Source organism: Anomaloglossus baeobatrachus, chromosome 3 (genome assembly GCF_048569485.1).
Source record: "Anomaloglossus baeobatrachus isolate aAnoBae1 chromosome 3, aAnoBae1.hap1, whole genome shotgun sequence".
NCBI classification, from domain to species: domain Eukaryota; kingdom Metazoa; phylum Chordata; class Amphibia; order Anura; family Aromobatidae; genus Anomaloglossus; species Anomaloglossus baeobatrachus.
The window spans coordinates 529,639,324-529,658,459 of NC_134355.1; the positions used below are offsets into that span (position 1 = coordinate 529,639,324).

At 49.2% G+C, this 19,136-nt stretch overlaps 1 protein-coding gene across 1 annotated transcript in view; it reads left to right on the forward strand.

Moving 5' to 3' along the window:
• U2SURP (U2 snRNP associated SURP domain containing) overlaps window positions 1–17,225 on the forward strand; it is a 214,043-nt gene extending 196,818 nt beyond the window's left edge. Inside the window, 2 exon segments of the mRNA XM_075340786.1 lie at window positions 15,966–16,133; window positions 16,314–17,225. Coding sequence (XP_075196901.1) covers window positions 15,966–16,133; window positions 16,314–16,452 — 307 coding nt within the window. The 3' untranslated portion in view covers window positions 16,453–17,225.
• The last annotated feature ends 1,911 nt before the right edge of the window (window positions 17,226–19,136 follow it).

Consider the following 19,136-nt stretch of genomic DNA (forward strand, 5'->3'; position numbering starts at 1 on the left):
AAAGTGTAACCCCTCCCCTCTGCCTATACACCCTCCCGTGGACCACGGGCTCCTTAGTTTTATGCTTTGTGTGGAAGGAGGCACACATCCACTCATGCATTCTCATAACTTAGTTGTCGGTTGGAAGAAAAGAGGACCCCCACGGGGTCCCCGGCATGTTCCCTTCTCACCCCACTATGTCGGCGGTGTTGTTAAGGTTGAGGTACCCATTGCGGGTACAAAGCCTGGAGCCACATGCCGTCTCCTTCACCATCCCTTAGCGGTTCTGGGAGAAGTGGGATCCTGAGCGGTCATCCAATTGCTGGGACCGTGCTCCATCCGCAGCCCATGGTGGAACCTGCCGGATCGGAGCCTCTTCAACCCCAGGGACCGGGCCCTGCTACTTAAAGGTACTCTGTGTCCCCATTGGGGACTGTACAGGGAGCGCACCTTCTTCCCGGAAGCCGCGGTAGTTGTAAAACTGAGGAAGCAGGTGGACTTCCGCGCCGACCGGGCCTGCTGGTCGGACGCGGCCTCAAATTTAGTCCCCGGCTTCACCGCGGCCTAGTCGTGAAAATCCCGCCCCCGGGCCTGCCTGTCAGGGGTAAGGGCGGGATTACCGACATGACGTCGGATGTGAGGGCTGGAACATCCTGCATGTCTTCCTCCCCCCTCACTGACCACTGTGGGGAACCCAGACTCCCGCTCTTTGCTGGCGCCCCACTCCTCCCCTGAGAGCTCCGGCGGCCATTTTCTGGCATTCTGCCGGTGAGTGCTTCTCAGGGGAGCTCAGGGTGAACACAGCACCCAGTGCTGGTCCCCCTAGGGTGCCGGATACACATGTATATATTATATATATTTCTGTTCGGACATTTACCTTCAGTGGTCACTCTCCTAGGAGACAACAGCATGTCGCCCCAAGGAGCTAAGCTACTAAGGCACAGGTTTTTCTCGCGGTCTGTACCTCTTGTGGGGCTATGTTACCTGCGGGATCCACCTACCCTCACTGTGAGCAATGCTCAACTCCTGCCTCGCTTGCTCAGCCGGAGCCTCGGGCACTGGTGGGCCCCTCGGCTCATGAGCAGGCTGCAGGGACAGAGTCACCGGTGTTGGCCCTCAGTCATTTTCATATGAACAAATGGTCTTCTAAGCTCCTTGAGGCATTGCAGTCCAGACCGGACCTTTCACAGGCCCTGGCCCTGTTAGCTTGTCTCATCCGGGCCCCGCTTGGTTAGCGCCGCAGCGCACTCCCAGGTTGAGCCCTAGGTCTCAGGCGGAGGACTCCTGCCCGGACCGCAGTCCAAGACCGGCTAAGCGGTCTTGCTGGGACTCTTCCCCGACTTCCTCACGCTGCTAGGGATCCCAGCTTGAGGACTCTCAGGAAGACGAGGAGGACGGGGGAGCTCAGGGCTCTGGCCCTGACTTCACCCTTAACCTTGATACTCCTGAGGGGGACGCCTTAGTAAATGATCTTGGTGAAGTCCATCTATGAGGCCACGGGCGCGTCTTTCGCCCCGGCCTTTACAGCTGTGTGGGCTCTCCAAGCAATCTCGGCTTGTCTGAAGGAGTTTAATGCTGTCACATGGAATTTTGCTCCGCATGTTCCGTCTTTGACTCTCGGGCATCAGCCTTTTCGTCCTACGCCATGAACGCCGTCCTGGACTCCACTAGCCGCACGGCTGTAGCATATGCTAACTCCGTGGCAGTTCGCAGGGCCATGTGGCTGCGCGAATGGGAACCAGACTCGGCTTCAAAAAGGTTCTTAACTGGTTTGCCCTTTTCTGGCGACCGTTTATTTGGCGAACGATTGGACGATATTATTAAGGAATCCAAGGGAAAGGACTCCTCCTTACCCCAGTCCAAACCTAAGAGACCTCAGAAAAGAAAAATGTCCAATCGAGGTTTCGGTCCTTTCGTCCCTCCGCCAAGCCACATTCTTCTTCGTCCAACAGGCCGGAGAAAGGCCAGAGGAACTCATATGCGTGGCGGCCCACGTCACGACCCCAAAAAGCCGCAGGGGGCACTGCCTCCAAAACGGCCTCCTCATGACTCTCGGCCTCCCCTAGCCGCATCCTCGGTCGGTGGCAGGCTCTCCCGCTTTGGCAGCGCCTGGTGGCCACAAGTTCAAGACCGATGGGTGAGAGACATTATGTCTCATGGTTACAGGATAGAGTTCAGTTCTCGTCCTGCGGCTCGTTTCTTCAGAACCTCTGGGCCCCTTCTCAGGTGGCGTGTAAACAAAGCCTTGCCGTCGCTCTGGCGACTCTCCAGGGACAAAATAGCTTTCTCTGCAGGCAGGGGTGCAATCACTTCTTCTGAGTCAGTCACACCCCTTAAGGCGCCTCATGCACTTCCTGGAGAAGATGGCTGCAGCTATGGAGGCAGTGCCGTTCGCGAACCAAGGCGGCACTCGCAGTCGTCAAGCCTTCCAGGAAGTCCGGCGGATTCTGCAGTGGGTGGAAACCACAGGCTCCACCATCTCCGCAGTTCACATCCCGGGTGTAGAAAACTTGGAAGCAGATTTTTTCAGTCGTCAGCGCGCATGGTCGCGGGGGAATGGTCTCTGCACCCAGAAGTGCTTCGAGAGATCCATCGCTGCTGGGGAACGCAGGACGTCGATCTCTCAAGGTCCCGGCTTTCATGGCACGGTCTCAGGATCACAGACCTCTGGCAGCGGACGCTTTAGTCCAGGATTGGTCGCAGTTTCGTCTGCCTTATGTATTTCCCCCTCTGGCGATGCTGCCCAGGGTACTACGCAGGATCAGGTCCGACTGCCGTCGCGCCATTCTCGTCGCTCCAGACTGGCCGAGATGGTCGTGGTATCCGGATCTGTGGCATCGCACGGTGGGTCAACCGTGGGCACTTCCAGACCGCCCATACTTGCTGTCACAAGGCCCGTTTTTTCCATCTGAATTCTGTGGCCCTCAACTTGACTAGGTGGCCATTGGTCCCTGACTCCTAGAGTCTTCAGGGTTATCTCAGGATGTCATTGCCACCATGAGACAAGCCAGGAAGCCAACGTCCGCCAAGATCTATTACAGGTCTTGGCAAGGCTTTCTATCCTGGTGCGCTAATAACGGCTTCCTCCATGGCCGTTTGCCTTACCCACATTCCTTTCATTCCTACAATTTGGAATGGACAAAGGTTTGTCCCTCGGCTCTCTCTCTAGGGCCAAGTATCCACGCTCTCCGTGTTTTTCTTTCAAAAGCGTCTAGCCAGGCTTCCGCAGGTCCGCACGTTCCTGCAGGGGGTCTGCCACATGGTCCCACCTTACAAACGTCCGTTGGAACCCTGGGATCTTAGCAGAGTCCTGACGGCTCTTCAAAAGCCGCCTTTTGAGCTGTTGCGGGAGGTCTCTCTCTCCCGTCTTTCGCAGAAGGTGGCCTTCCTGGTGGCAGTCACATCACTTCAGAGTGTCTGAGCTTGCAGCGCTGTCATGCAAGGCTCCCTTCCTGGTTTTCCCCCAGGATAAGGTGGTTCTTCGTCCTGTCCCGGAATTTCTCTCTAAGGTGGTATCTCCTTTTCTTCAGCGCTCTATTGGGAGACCCAGACGATTGGGGTATAGCTACTGCCTCCGGAGGCCACACAAAGCACTACACTAAAAAGTGCAAGGCCCCTCCCCTTCTGGCTATACCCCCCCGTGGTGTCACGGGTTCTCCAGTTTTCAAGCTTTGTGCGAAGGAGGTCAGACATCCATGCATAGCTCCACAGATTTTAGTCAGCAGTAGCTGCTGACTATGTCGGATGGAAGAAAAGAGGGCCCATATAGGGCCCCCAGCATGCTCCCTTCTCACCCGTTGATGGTGTTGTAAGGTTGAGGTACCTATTGCTGGTACGGAGGCTGGAGCCCACATGCTGCTTTCCTTCCACATCCCCCTGAGGGGCTCTGTGGAAGTGGGATCCTGCCGGCCTCAAAGCTCTGACGCCGGGCTCCATCCACAGACCCATTTGAACCTGCTGGATACGGAGCTGGAGTACCGTTCAGGGACATGGCCCTGCACCATTACAGGTACTCTGTGTCCCCGTACACACAGGCACAGCACACTCCAGACTTGCTGGGTGTGCTAGTGCGCCGGGGACAGTAATGGGTTACAGTCACTGCAGCTTTGCTGAGTGACTTTGTGTTTTGGGAACTACCGCGCCGGACGCTCCGGGAGCGGCGGCGCGGCTGGGACTTGTAGTTCGCCGGGGACTGGGCGCCGACCGCGCTTTTACGGCGGCGGCGCTTATAAATCCAGTCCCCGGCTTCTGCGGCCTAGTGCCGCTTCGTTCCCGCCCCCTCCCTGTCACTCAGGGAAGGGGACAGACGCTGAGCAATCAGCAGCGCCGAGGGCTGGAGCCTTATTTACATGCTCCAGCCCTCTCACTGCACACTTTCGGACGCAGGATTCCCGCTCTGCCTTGGGGGCACGCCCACGGCCCGCCCCTCCTCACATGAGCTGGGGAAGAAGCCGGCAGCCATTACTGCAGTCCGAGCTCGGACTTTCAGCACCAAGGCAGGACGGTGGCGATCATACACCCGCTTATAGGCGGGCGGTAAGCGGCACACATAGTGCTGACCACAATATGACTGCAGTGTGTACATGTGTTGTTTTTAACTGCATAGGTCGCTATATGCCCGCTGGGGGAGCGACACATCAGCAGCAGGAAAGCAGGTGTGCTAAGGCACAGGCTTTCTAGGCTGCTTGTATTGCACGACTGAGGTGTTCATTTGTGTTTATGCTTATATGCTATACATTGCACTGTACAGTCGCTAGTCTTAGCTATATTCTCCTGGAATGGCTAGACTACAGCAGCAGAAAACCAAGGGTGCTGGGGCACAGGTTTTTTTCTATGCTGCTTGTATTGCATGGGCTGCAGGTTGCATTTGTACTTGTGCTTGTATGCTATACATTGCACTGTATGGTCACTCTTCTGGGCCATATTCCCCTAGATGACTAGTCTACAGCAGCAGAAGAGCTGGGGTGCCAGGGCACAGGCTTCTATGCTGCTTGTATTGCATGTGCTGCAGTGTTCATTTGTACTTGTGCTTGTATGCTATACATTGCACTGTAGGGTCACTCTTCTGGGCTATATTCCCCTAGATGACTAGTATACAGCAGCAGAAGAGCAGGGGTGCCAGGGCACAGGCTTCTATGCTGCTTGTATTGCTTGTGCTGCAGTGGTCATTTGTACTTTATGCCTGTATGCTATACATTGCACTGTACGGTCACCAATCTTGGCTATATACTTCTAGATAGCTAGTCGGCAGCGGCAAAAAAGCAACACAGATTTTCAGTGCTGTTTTTACTACATGGGATGCTGTTCATGACACCGTCCCATTGTGTGCATGCTCCCCTGTAGCACGTCGTCTGCCGGGGTCTCTAGCACTTCGTCTGTCGGGGTCTCTACTAGTTGTGGCCAAAGAAACCACCTGTCAACCCTGTCCATGGACAGGGACGGAGTAGTCATAATATAGAGACTTGCAGTCCAGACAGGCCATGGGCAATCTACTTGACCAAAAGGCAGCTCTTCAGGGCTTTGATACTGACATCGCTCTCAATCCGGATACACCGGGTGGTAACGCCATACGGAATGATCCTATACCGTCCATCAATGGAAGGTTGGATCTTTCTCCCTCAGCTCCCCCAGTGGAGATAGGAGACGAACAGGAGAAGTCCCTTTTCAGTATCTCACACAGATATTGAGTATTTTTCTGGCCACGCTGACTTCAGAGAAGCAGTCCAGGAACACCACGCTTACCAGATAAGCGTCTTCTCCAAACGTTTTTAGGATACACGTTATCCCTTTTCCCCTGACGTGGTCAGCGCTGGACCCAGGGTCCAAAGGTGGATTCTCCAATCTCCAGGCTTGCATCTAGAGCCGTAGTTGCACTGGAGATGGGGCTTCACTTAAAGATGCCATTCTCAGACAGATGGACTCTGGTTGAAATCTGTCTAGGAAGCTATCGGCGTGTCGGTTGCTCCGGCATCCACAGCCGTATAGGCAACCTAACCTTTTCAGCTGTTCTTGCGCAGCTGGCCTTGAGCACAGGGACATCTGTACCGCAGAGGCGTCCGTAACCCCGCAATGTCTGCACTGCGACTTACCCTGTTAATACTGTCCTAAAAGTACAGTCGAGGTTTCGGTCCTTCCCAAGCTCCGGCAGGTCCCAATTGTCCTCGTGCAAAAGGGCTACAAAACCTCAGACGGGCTCAGATTCCGGCCGGGCTCAATCACGCCCAAGGAAGGCAGTCGGAGGAACCGCTACCAAGGCGGTCTCCTCAGGACTCTCAGCTCTCTCTCTCTCTCTCTCTCCGCATCCGCGGTTGATGGCAGACTCCCCCGCCTTTGGCGACATTTAGCTGCCACAGGTCACAGACCGGTGGGTGACGGACATTGTGCTCACGTGCACAGGACAGTGTTCTGTTCTCGTCCTCCGACTCCATTCTTCAGAACGGCCCCACCCCCCACCGAGCAGATGCCCTGCTGCAGGCGGTGGACGGTCTAAGAGCACAAGGAGTGGTGATCCCTGTCCCCCCTCAGGAACGAGGGCGAGGGTTTGTACTCCAATCTCTTTGTGGCTCCAAAAAAGGACGGTTCCTTCCGTCCGGTTCTGGTCCTGAAACTGCTCAACGAGCATGCGAACGCCCGGCGGTTCCGGATGGGATCCCTCCGATCCGTCATTGCCTCAATGTCTCGAGGAGACTTCCTTGCCTCAACAGACATCAAAGATGCCTATCTCCACGTGCCAATTGCTACGGAGCACCAACGTTTTCTACGTTTTGTGATAGGAGACGAACATCTTCAGTCCGTAGCTCTGCCATTCAGTCTGGCGACAGCCCCACGGGTGTTCACCAAGGTCATGGCAGCAGTGGTAGCAGTCTTGCACTCTCAGGGACACCCAGTGATCCCGTACTTGGACGATCTACTCGTCAAAGCACCCTCCCTCGAGGCATGACAACGCAGCCTGAATGTTACGCTGGAGACTCTCCAGACTTTCGGGTGGATCATCAATTTGGCAAGGTCAAATCTGTCTCCGACTCAATCACTAACGTATCTCGGCATGGAGTTTCATACTCTATCAGCAATAGTGAAGCTTCCGCTGAACAAGCAGCGTTCACTGCAGACAGAGGTGCAGTCTCTCCTTCAAGGCCAGTCGCACCCCTTAAGGCGCCTCATGCACTTCCTAAGGAAGATGGTGGCAGCCATCGAGGCTGTTCTCTTTGCGCAGTTTCATCTGCGCCAATGGCAATGGGACATTCTCCGCCAATGGGACGGGCAGTCAACCTCCCTGGACAGGGAAGTCTCCCTTTCCCTGACGGCCGAGGACTCTCTGCAATAGTGGCTTATTCCCACCTCATTGTCATAGCCCCCATCCTGGGCAGTGGTCACGACAGATACGAGTCTGTCAGGGTGGGGAGCAGTTTGTCTCCGCCACATGGCTCAGGGGACGTGGACTCAGCAGGAGTCCACCCTTCAGATCGATGTTCTGGAAATCGGGGCAGGGTATCTTACCCTATTAGCTTTCCAGAAGTGGCTAGAAAGAGAGCAGATCCGAACCCAGTCGGACATCTCCACAGCGGTGGCATACATCAACCACCAAGAAGGGACGCGCAGTCAGCAAGCCTTCCAGGAAGTCCGGCGAATCCTCATGTGGGTGGAGGACACAGCATCCACCATATCCGCAGTTCACATCCCGGGCGTAGAAAACTGGGAAGCAGACTTCCTCAGTCGCCAGGGTATGGACGCGGGGGAATGGTCCCTTCACCCGGACGTGTTTCAGGAAATCTGTTGCCGCTGGGGGGTGCCGGACGTCGACCTAATGGCGTCTCGGCACACCAACAAGGTCCCGGCATTTATGGCACGATCGCGCGATCACAGAGCTCTGGCGGCAGACGCCTTAGTGCAAGATTGGTCGCAGTTCCGGCTCACATATGTGTTTCCACCTCTGGCACTCTTGCCCAGAGTACTGCGCAAAAAATCAGATCCGATTGCAGCCGCGTCATACTCGTCGCACCAGACTGGCCGAGGAGATCGTGGTACCCGGATCTGTGGCATCTCACGGTCGGCCGACCGTGGTCACTACCAGACCGACCAGACTTACTATCCCAAGGGCCGTTTTCTCCATCGGAATTCTGCGGCCCTGAACCTGACTGTGTGGCCTTTGTGTCCTGGATCCTAGCGTCTTCAGGATTATCCCAAGGGGTCGTTGCCACCATGAGACAGGCTAGGAAGCCCACGTCTGCTAAGATCTACCACAGAACGTGGAAGATTTTCTTAATCTGGTGCTCTACTCAGGGAGTGTCTCCCTGGCCATTTGCATTGCCTACTTTTCTTTCCTTCCTACAATAGGAGTTAGAAAAGGGCTTGTCGCTCGACTCCCTCAAAGGGCAAGTCTCAGCACTATCCGTGTTTTTTCAGAAGCGTCTAGCACGTCTTTCTAAGGTGCGCACGTTCCCGCAGGGGGTTTGTCATATCGTACCTCCGTACAAGCGGCCGTTAGATCCATGGGATCTGAACAGGGTTCTAGTTGCTCTCCAGAAGCCGCTTTTCGAGCCTCTGAAGGAAGTTTCCTTTTCTCGCCTGTCACAGAAGGTGGCGTTTCTCGTTGCGATCACATCGCTTCGGCGAGTGTCTGAGCTGGCAGCTCTGTCATCCAAGGCTCCCTTCCTGGTGTTTCACCAGGACAAGGTAGTGCTGCGCCCCATTCCGGAGTTTCTCCCTAAGGTCGTATCCTCGTTTCATCTTAATCAGGATATCTCCTTACCGTCCTTTTGCACTCATCCGGTTCACCGGTATGAGAATGATTTACGTTTGCTAGATCTGGTGAGAGCACTCAGAATCTACATTTCCCGCACGGCGCCCATACGCCGTTCCGATGCCCTTGTCGCTGGTACGCGCAAGAGGTTGCAGGCTTCTAAAGCCACCCTGGCTCGATGGATCAAAGAACCAATTCTGGAAGCCTACCGTTCTGCAGGGCTTCCGGTTCTTTCAGGGCTGAAAGCCCATTCAACCAGAGCCGTGGGTGCGTCCTGGGCACTACGACACCAGGCTTCGGCTCAACAGGTGTGCCAGGCAGCTACCTGGTTGAGTCTGCACACTTTCACCAAACATTCTCAGGTGCATACCTATGCTTCGGCGGATGCCAGCTTAGGTAGAAGAGTCCTGCAGGCGGCAGTGATTTCCCCGTAGGGGAGGGCTGTTTTGCAGCTCTAACATGAGGTATTTATTTACCCACCCAGGGACAGCTTTTGGACGTCCCAATCGTCTGGGTCTCCCAATAGAGCGCTGAAGAAGAAGGGAATTTTGTTACTTACCGTAAATTCCTTTTCTTCTAGCTCTTATTGGGAGACCCAGCACCCGCCCTGTTGTCCTTCGGGATTTTTTTGTTGTTTGCGGGTACACATGTTGTTCATGTTGAACGGTTTTTCAGTTCTCCGATGTTACTCGGAGTTAATTTGTTTAAACCAGTTATTGGCTTTCCTCCTTCTTGCTTTGGCACTAAAACTGGAGAACCCGTGACACCACGGGGGGGTATAGCCAGAAGGGGAGGGGCCTTGCACTTTTTAGTGTAGTGCTTTGTGTGGCCTCCGGAGGCAGTAGCTATACCCCAATCGTCTGGGTCTCCCAATAAGAGCTAGAAGAAAAGGAATTTACGGTAAGTAACAAAATTCCCTTCTTTCATCTAAATCAGGATATCTCCTTGCCTTCCTGTTGCCCTAATCCAATTCACCAGTGGGAAAAGGTTTTGCACTCTTTGGATCTAGTGAGAGCACTCCGGTTCTACGTGTCTCGCACGGCGCCCCTGCGCTGTTCAGATGCGCTTTTTGTCCTTGTCGCTGGCCAGCGTATGGACTCTCAGGCCTCCAAGTCAACCTTGGCTCGGTGGATCAAGGAACCGATTCTCGAGGCCTACTGTTCTTCTGGGCTTCCGCTCCCTTCAGGGCTGAAAGGCCATTCTACCAGAGCTGTAGGTGCGTCCTGGGCATTGCGGCACCGGGCAACGGTTCAGCAGGTGTGTCAGGCAGCCACGTGGTCTAGTCTTCACACTTTCACGACGCACTATCAAGTGCATACCTATGCTTCGGCAGACGCCAGTCTAGGTAGGCGAGTCCTTCAGACGGCGGCTGTCCACCTGTAAGAAGGGGCCGTTTTCGGCTCTTTTTATTGAGGTATTCTTTTACCCACCCAGGGACTGCTTTTGGACGTCCCAATTGTCTGGGTCTCCCAATGGAGCGACAAAGAAGAAGGGAATTTTGTTTACTTACCGTAAATTCCTTTTCTTCTAGCTCCTATTGGGAGACCCAGCACCCGCCCCTGTGCCCTTCGGGCTGGTTGCTCTTTTGGGTTATGGTCTTCAGTTCTCCGAACATCCTTCGGATTGAATTTACCCTAGACCAATTTATAAGTTTCCTCCTTCCTGCTTTTGCACCAAAACTGAGGAGCCCGTGGTCCACGGGAGGGTGTATAGGCAGAGGGGAGGGGTTACACTTTTTAAAGTGTAATACTTTGTGTGGCCTCCGGAGGCAGAAGCTATACACCCAATTGTCTGGGTCTCCCAATAGGAGCTAGAAGAAAAGGAATTTACGGTAAGTAAACAAAATTCCCTTCTTTTCCAGCAGGTGCTCATTACTGTGCCGCTCTCCAACCCTTCAGCCAACAAATTGCATTGTGTTACAACAAAATAATTCACATTTTGACTACCTACTGCCATTGTCTTGCACCCCCGTTTCTATATTTTCATGCATATTTTTGTCATTTGGCCTAGTTTCCATGTTGAAGGTATGGCTTTTTGAACGCAATTCTTCCATGAAGGCAACATCTTGCCAGACTTCTCCAAACAGTATAAAGCTGTGGCGGAGTCGCACTGTTGCCTGTTATGGCTATAAGCTTGATGGCACTGCTGGACATCTTCCAATTTCAAAAGAAAATAGGCATTATGTGTCTTTCATCTCCTGCACAACTTTCCTTGCCTGATCGCTCTATTGTCCTCAGCATTGCACATTTCCTGGTGCTTCTTCAAAGTAACTTAAAAAACAGATCTCGAAATCTCAGTCTTTGAAATCTTTGCCTGGTAAAGACCTTGCTGATGCAGTATGACTACCTTGTGTCTTGTTGTGCTCAATCTTGCCATGATGTTTGATCAGCGATGGGAAACTGTCCTCCAGAATCTCAGCTTTGCTGCAGAGCTTGCCTGTTAGTCACCCAGTTTTACATTTCCAGCACAGAAGTCTCTGTTCATGACTGTTTCAGCCTAGCTATGAAAAGGATGATCATTATCACTTGTGCGGAATAATGTATTACTCATACACCTACAAAATCTCTGACTTTGTGCAAGTGTATCTAGAAGAATTGATGCTCTTTTGAACAGAGCGGTCACACCAAAGAGATTCTAATTCAAGTGATGTCACTTATTGGGAAACGTTCACTTACTAGGGTACTTACTGCAGTTTTGATAAAAATCACTTTTAGCTGCACTAGATTATCATTAGAGGATTAGTAAACCTTCTGTTCTGTCCATACATCGCGCTGCTCTCAGACATGGTAACAAAAAACCCAGTGGCAGATTCCCTTCATCTTTTCTATTTTTCAATGCATTCTTTGCAGCATTTTCCACATCAACCTAAATGTTTTACACAATACTGTATATCGCTCTCATATTGTCATTTTCTTTATTGCTCATACAGTCATATCAAACGTTAATGCCTTTATGCCACTTGGGTTAACCCCTTCCTGACTTATGAGATATTACTATTACATATGTCAGGCTCCCATTTTAGATGCATGCTCATGGACCATTAGATCATGGCTGTTTTGCAAAACTACAACTGCAAAGGAATCAAACCTTTGTATGTCGACATAAAGATACCGTATTTTTCGGACCATAAGACACACTTTTTTGGCTCCAAATTTGGGAGGAAAGTGTGGGGTGCGTCTTATAGTCTGAAGCTGCGGGGTAGTGAACTGTGGGGGAGTCAGCGCTATGTAGTGGGATCACAGGAGGCAGGGAGGGTCGCTGCTGCAGGATGCCGGTGCTGGAGAAACCACGTGTGCCCGCTGCTTAAAGTAAAGGAATATTCATTAGCTGCTCCCCGCCCACCTCTCTCTGCAGTCAGCGGGTGTGATGAGCAGCTAATGAATACTTGTTTAATGTAAACAGCGGTCACACGTGGGTTCTCCAGACGCCGGCTTCCTGCAGAGGCTGGGGAGACTGTGTGTCCGCTGTTTACTAGGAGGCAGGAGCAGGGTGCCGCTGCAGTCATGTCTGGCCCGGGGGAACTGCACATCACTGCAGTGTCCGGGCCAGAGCAGGCATACCTTCACAGCACAGCCGCAGTCTCTGTGCTGAGGGCTCAAATTACTTTCACTTTGCTCCTGCTGCCTCTGCTCAGTCTCCCGTAGCTGACAAGGACCTACAGTGATGTAATTCAAAGGGGTGGGCAGAGCAGCACAGAACAGCACAGTGCCCGCCTCTTCATACATCACTGCAGGTCCTTGAGATATGGGAGACTTTGTTTGTAATGCCAGGACCAAACTGAAGCATGGTGAGTATCACATCAGTAAAAGTAAGGCAATAAATATTATAGTATATAAAGGCATTACTGTACACCTGGATGGGGTTGGATCATTGTATGTATATATATATATATATATATATATATATATATATATATATATACATACATATATATATATATATATATATATATATATATATATATATATATATATATATATATATATATATATACATACATACATACATACATACATACATACATACATACATACATACAAAATATATATATATACATACATACATACATACAAAATATATATATATACATACATACATACATCATACATACACACACACACACACTATATAACTATACACACACACAATATAACTGTACACACACACACACACCAGATTGGAGGATCACACATTTAATGATGGGGAACATACATATTCCACGATGGGGGCCATATACCCGGAAGGTACCCAGAATGGGGGATATAAGGACGGAATTTGGGGATATTATTACATCAATAACACTGTCAGCAGTAAAATAACAGTGTGTCATGACCACATTCTTTTACTTTTAATTTTATTTTTTTTTCTATTTTTTCCTCCTCTAAAACAAGGGTGCGTCTTATAGTCCGGTGCGTCTTATAGTCCGAAAAATATGGTAGTTATGGCTCTTTGATTAAAGGGAGGGAAAAAACAATCGCAAGGTGTTCAGCTACTTTCATAAGTGCATTTGTGCAGTTGTCAGCCTGCTTATAGTATTACTAATAGATACACATACAGCACAACACTTGCAGTCCAGCTTCTGTAATTCTCTACAGAGAACTAACATAGTAAGTCCTTAAAAAGAAATATATAATAATTTATAAAAATGAACTTGTCTGGCAGCCATTCCATTCCAGTGTCAGTTGAATTCCAACCAGAGTACACCTCATTCTACTTAATGTGCTTCTGATTAGGTGATCACCTGAACCAAATCTTTTTTAACAAGGGGAAGTATAAAAAACACTGCTGTGGTCTTCACAATCCTCTTGCAATAGGACAAGCTGGATGGCAAAACAAGTGCTAGTAATATCCCAAAAGTAATAAGAATGAAAAAATAACTTTTAACCATGCCAAAGTAGTTGAAAAGAAAACTCTTGAGTGAGGAAAAGAAGGGCTCAATTCTGGCTTTACTAACAGAGGGATACAGTGAGCGTCATGTTTCCGTCATCCTTAAAATTTCTAAGACGGCAGTCCATTACAACAAGATCAAGCAGCAGACATTAGGAGACAACAAAGCTACAGACCGGCAGAGGGCGAAAGTGACTCTCCACTGACTGGGATGACAGTCATCTTATACAAATGTTACTCAGCAACCGCAGGATGACATCAAGTTACCTACAAAAGGAATAGCAAATGGCAGCTGGGGTGAAGTACACACCAAGAACAGTTTGTAACAGGCTCCTAGAAGCAGGGCTCAAGTCATGTAAAGCTAGAAAAAAGCCTTTCATCAATGAGAAGTAAAGAAGAGCCAGGCTGAAGTTTGTCAAAGATCATAAGAATTGGACCATAGAGGACTGGAATACGGTAATCTTCTCTGATGAGTCTAATTTTCAGCTTTGCTCAACACCTGGTCAACTAATAGTTAGACGGAGACCTGGAGAGGCGTACAAGCCACAGTGTCTTGCACCCACTGTGAAATTTGGTGGAGAATCAGTGATGATCTGGAGATGCTTCAGCAAGGTTGGAATTTTGCTGGTTAAACTTTGTGAAGGACGTATGAATCAAGCCGCATGCAAGGTTATCCTGGAAAAACAGTTGCTTCCTTCTGCTCAGGCAATGTTCCCCAACTCTGAGGACTGGGTTTTTGAGCAGGACAATGCGCCATGCCACACAGCTAGGTCAATCAATGAGTGGATGAAGGACCACCACATCAAAACCCTGTCATGGCCAGCCCAATCGCCAGACCTGAACCCCATTGAAAACCTCTGGAATGTAATCAAGAGGAAGATGGATAGCCACAAGCCATCAAACAAAGAAGAACTGCTTACATTTTTGCACCAGGAGTGGCATAAGGTCACCCAAAAGCAGTGTGAGAGACTGGTGGAAAGCATGCCAAGACGCATGACAGCTGTGATTAAAAATCATGGTTATTCCACAAAATATTGATTTCTGAACTCTTCCTGGGGTAAAACATTAATATTGTTGTTTCTAAATGATTATGAACTTGTTTTCTTTGCATTATTTGAGGTCTGCAAGCACTACGTTGTTTTGTTATTTTGACCATTTCTCATTTTCAGAAAATAAATACAAATTTTTTCTCTTGGAAATTTGGAGACTTGTCAGTAGTTTATAGAATAAACCTATAAATATATACCTATAAAGAGAGAAAGAGGAAAATCAGAAAAACTTTGCAGTGGTCTCTTAATCTTTTGCAAGAGCTTTGTGTGTGTGTATGTGTAATATATATATACATGTGTGTGTGTATGTATGTATGTATATGTATAATATATATATATATATATGTGTGTGTGTGTAATGTGTGTGTGTGTGTATATATATATATATATATATATATATATATATATATATAATGTATATTATACTAGCTGTACTACCCGGCTTCGCTGCCCGGGATAGTAACTGTCTCCCTGTCGTCTGTCTCTTTCCCTGTGTCACTTTCCCTGTGTCTGTCTCTTTTTCTGTCTCTTTACCTGTCTGTCTCTTTCCCTGTCTTTGTCTGTCTCTCTGTCACTTTCCCTGTCTTTCCATGTCTGTCTCTTCCCTCTTTCTCTCTGTCACTTTCCCTGTGTCTGTCTCTTTTTCTGTCTCTTTACCTGTCTTTGTCTGTCTCTTTCCCTGTCAGTCTGTCTCTTTGTCTGTTTGTCTCTTTACCTGTCTCTCTCTTTCCCTCTCTTTCCCTGTCTGTCTCTTTCTCTGTCAGTCTGTCTCTGTCTGTGTCTGTCTCTTTGTGTCTGTCTCTTACCCTGTCTGTGTCTGTCTCTTTCCCTGGCTGCATTGTGACACGGCAACATTCCATATAAGGGCGTGGCTGTGCATTCTTCTGAAGTTCTGGCTGCACTGTGGCTCCCAGCTCCATTCGCTTTAATGGAGGCAGGTTTTTTGGCGAATAACTGTAAAGCGCAGGGTTAAAATTTCCCCTCAAAACATAGCCTATGACGCTTTCGGGGTCCAGAAGTGTGAGTGTGCAAAATTTTGTGGCTGTAGCTGCGACGGTGCAGATGCCAATCTCGGACATACACACACACATACACACACACATTCAGCTTTATATATTAGATATATATTTCTAAGCGGAGTACATTCAGGACTCACATTTGTGATATGTCGCACCTCTTTTCGAACAGGACTTTGCTGAAGCCTGCCCGCTACTAACCAAGCTTAATACTTTTTCTTTTTGTGTATTATAAATAGAGCAACAATATGGAGTATTTGCTGACATTTACTACCCCTTGCATTTATTTCCTAGGAAAAGGCGTCACAGTGGATCTCCTAGTCCATCACGTAGCAGCAGCAGTAAACGAGGCAAATCCCCTTCACCAAAATCCGAAAGGTCTGAAAGGTCGCACAAGGATAACTCCCGATCTAGATCCTCTCATAAGGACTCTCCCAGAGACTTCAGTAAAAAGGGAAAAAGGTAAGACATTGATATTTCTAACGCTACACACTTAATCACGCACAAGTGAAAAAAGATAATTAGTTTTTTGGCATCATATTTAAAGTGCTTTCATTGGCATGAAATGTATTATTTATTCCTCTGCAAATGAAATGATTGTGTTGCAAAGCTCTGATTAATGTGAATAAATGTCTATTACAGGTCGCCTTCAGGCTCTCGAACACCTAAAAGATCTAGAAAATCACGATCCCGGTCTCCAAAAAAGTCTATGAAAAAGTCCAGGTCCCAGTCCAGATCCCCTCACAGATCTCACAAAAAGTCAAAGAAAAGCAAACACTGACACAACACCTCTTGCTCTTTTTTTTTTTTTTTTCATTATTTCTTCTTTTTTTATGAAGATGTCATTTATTGATCTTTTTTTTTCTCTGTGCCTGAGAAGTCATTAAGAAAAAACTAAATAAAAATTGGGAAAAAGGCGATAAAAATAAGTCCTGTACGGCAGCATTCCTACATTTTTTTGTGAATGCATGTGTATACTTATGAGCATTTGCATCTGTAGAATTTGTCACTGTTTTATATTGTAAAATATCCTGTTGATTGTGGTTAATTTCCTATAAAAGGAACCATCTTGTGCTAGTAGTCACACAATTGTGTATATGATCTGCTGGCAGTAGTATTTTTTTTTTTTTTTTTCCTTTTTTTACCTTTATGTAATCTGTTTTAGTAGGTCGTGACAAAAAATATTAATTCATTGTCCCCATACCCTCATGTTTTGTAGCTTTGAAAATTTGCATTAGGATTCAAATAAATAAAATCTGAGCTGATTAATAACTACTTGCTTTTAAAAATGGCTAGATGACGGACATCTTCACTATTGTACCTTTGTCCTAAGACAACAATCCTCCGGAATAATAATCCTTTAGGAGGAGTGCTGCACATTGAGCGCTTCTCTGTTATTGGGCATCTTTAATACCTCTAAAAGACATCATGTGTCATGTGCTTATCCCATGACCCAGCCCTGAATATATCTGACTTTTCTAATTAAAGGGCACAATTGAGGCTCTTTAGTCCACCCCAAACAATATGAAAATCAATTAAACACTTGAAAAAACTCTCCCTTATTAAATTCTGTTCTGAAACACTTTTGTTATTCATATGTTCAGACTCTTGAGCCTTTTTTTCCCTCATGTAAAAGGGGTTCGTTTTAAAAAGGACAAGTCTGCAGTCACTGTATGTGTTCACAGTGAGGAGTATCTATTGTCAAACCCAGAAATGGCTGTCACGTGGCTGCGAGTATGCGATGTGCATACTCCCAGCCAGAATACGACTAGATGGGTGCGGCCTTGCTCAGTGTACGTGTATGGCATGCTTGCAGCCACGTGACCGCCGTTATTAGCTCTGACACTGGAGAATCCTGACAGTGCGTGCGATGTGAGGATTATCAAGTCTGCAGTACCATAGAGTGACTGCATACTTGTCGTTTTAGACTGGACAAGCCCTTTTAAGGTTTTAAAAATGCCTGAAAGTGGAAAACGTTTGCATGTCACTTCTTGAAAGTGGTTTCTGATGAAATTCATGCCAAATTAAGCTCTGGCTAATCAAAAGACTGCAAAAAAAAAACAAAACACTTTAGTAAACTAAAACCTCTTTTCTTTATCGTTCCTATGGGAGACCCAGACCATGGGTGTTTAGCTTCTGCCTCCGGAGGACACACAAAGTACTACACTTAAAAGTGTAGCTCCTCCCTCTGAGCTTATACACCCCCTGGAGAACCAGATCTAGCCAGTTTATCGCTTTGTGTTCAGGAGGTCATACATCCACACATGCATTCTCATCTGATTTCTGATTTTTGGAAAGAGTTTGAAGAAAAGCGGGTCCAAGTCTGGACTCCCGGCATGTCCCTTCTCACCCCACTGTGTCGGCGGTGTTGTTAAGGTTGATTTCCAAGGCTGGAGCCTTACATGCCGCGCTCCTTCACCATCCCTCCTGGGCTCTGGCTTGAAGTGGGAGCCAGCACGGTCTCCATGCTTGGCAGGAGACCGGTCTCCATCCGCAGCCCTTCAGGATCCTGCTGGACTGTAGCACTCATCCCCAGGGACTTGGAACCCTGCGTCTCAGCAAGCTAAGTACCTGAGACGTTTATATTTGGGAATCCCTGTACTTTATTGTTGTGGGAGAGTGTGCTGACTGTGTTTTGTGACATTTCCGGCGGGTTCACTGGCTGTCGCCTGAGAACCGCGCCGATGGTGCCTGCGCGCCGGCCGCGCTGCTCAAATTTAGGCCCCGGCTTCGCCGGAGGCCTAGTTTCGGTTTCTCTGCCCTCGCATGTCACTCATGCAGAGGGACAGGCTCGGCTCCGCCCGGTGGCCGTTCAGCACAGGAGAGGCACTCCTCACTGCAGTGTGTGTCTCCTCCCCTGTAGGTCTCTATGGCCCTCCAGATCCCGCTCCTCATGCAGGTCCCGCCCCCTCTCTTCGCTCCGGCGGCCATTTTCTCAGCGTTCTCTCTGCAGCAGCGCTGGTCTGCAGCATCTCTGCTGAGTTGCTGTGCTTGGGGGTCCGAGCTTCGGGATCTGGAGGGCACACAACACCGCTCCAGCGGTCTGGTAAGCCACAACCGGTCTTCGGTTGTGGACCTCTGATTATACTCTCTGGGGTTCATTCTCTGGCAGAGCCCCCACTCCAGCAGCATGTCTCACACGAGGAGCAAGGCTCCAAAGCTGTATTCAGTATGCACTGCATGTAAGCTCCTGCTGCCTGAACCGAGCATATTCCCACATTGTGATGCCTGCTCTAACCTGGCGGTGCCTCAACCTGGAGTCTCACCCCCAGTGGTCTCTCAGGCTGCTCCTGCTCCTGTGGCTGAACCCCCGGCTTGGGTAGAATCCTTTTCTAGGTCTATAGGTCTATCTCCCAGTCTTTTGCTGAGTCCATGGGACTTCTGTCCAGGACTTTGCTGAACATGCATCATGACCTTTCACAGGGTGCCTCTGCTGCTAGGGGTCTCTCAGGACCGGAGCTCACA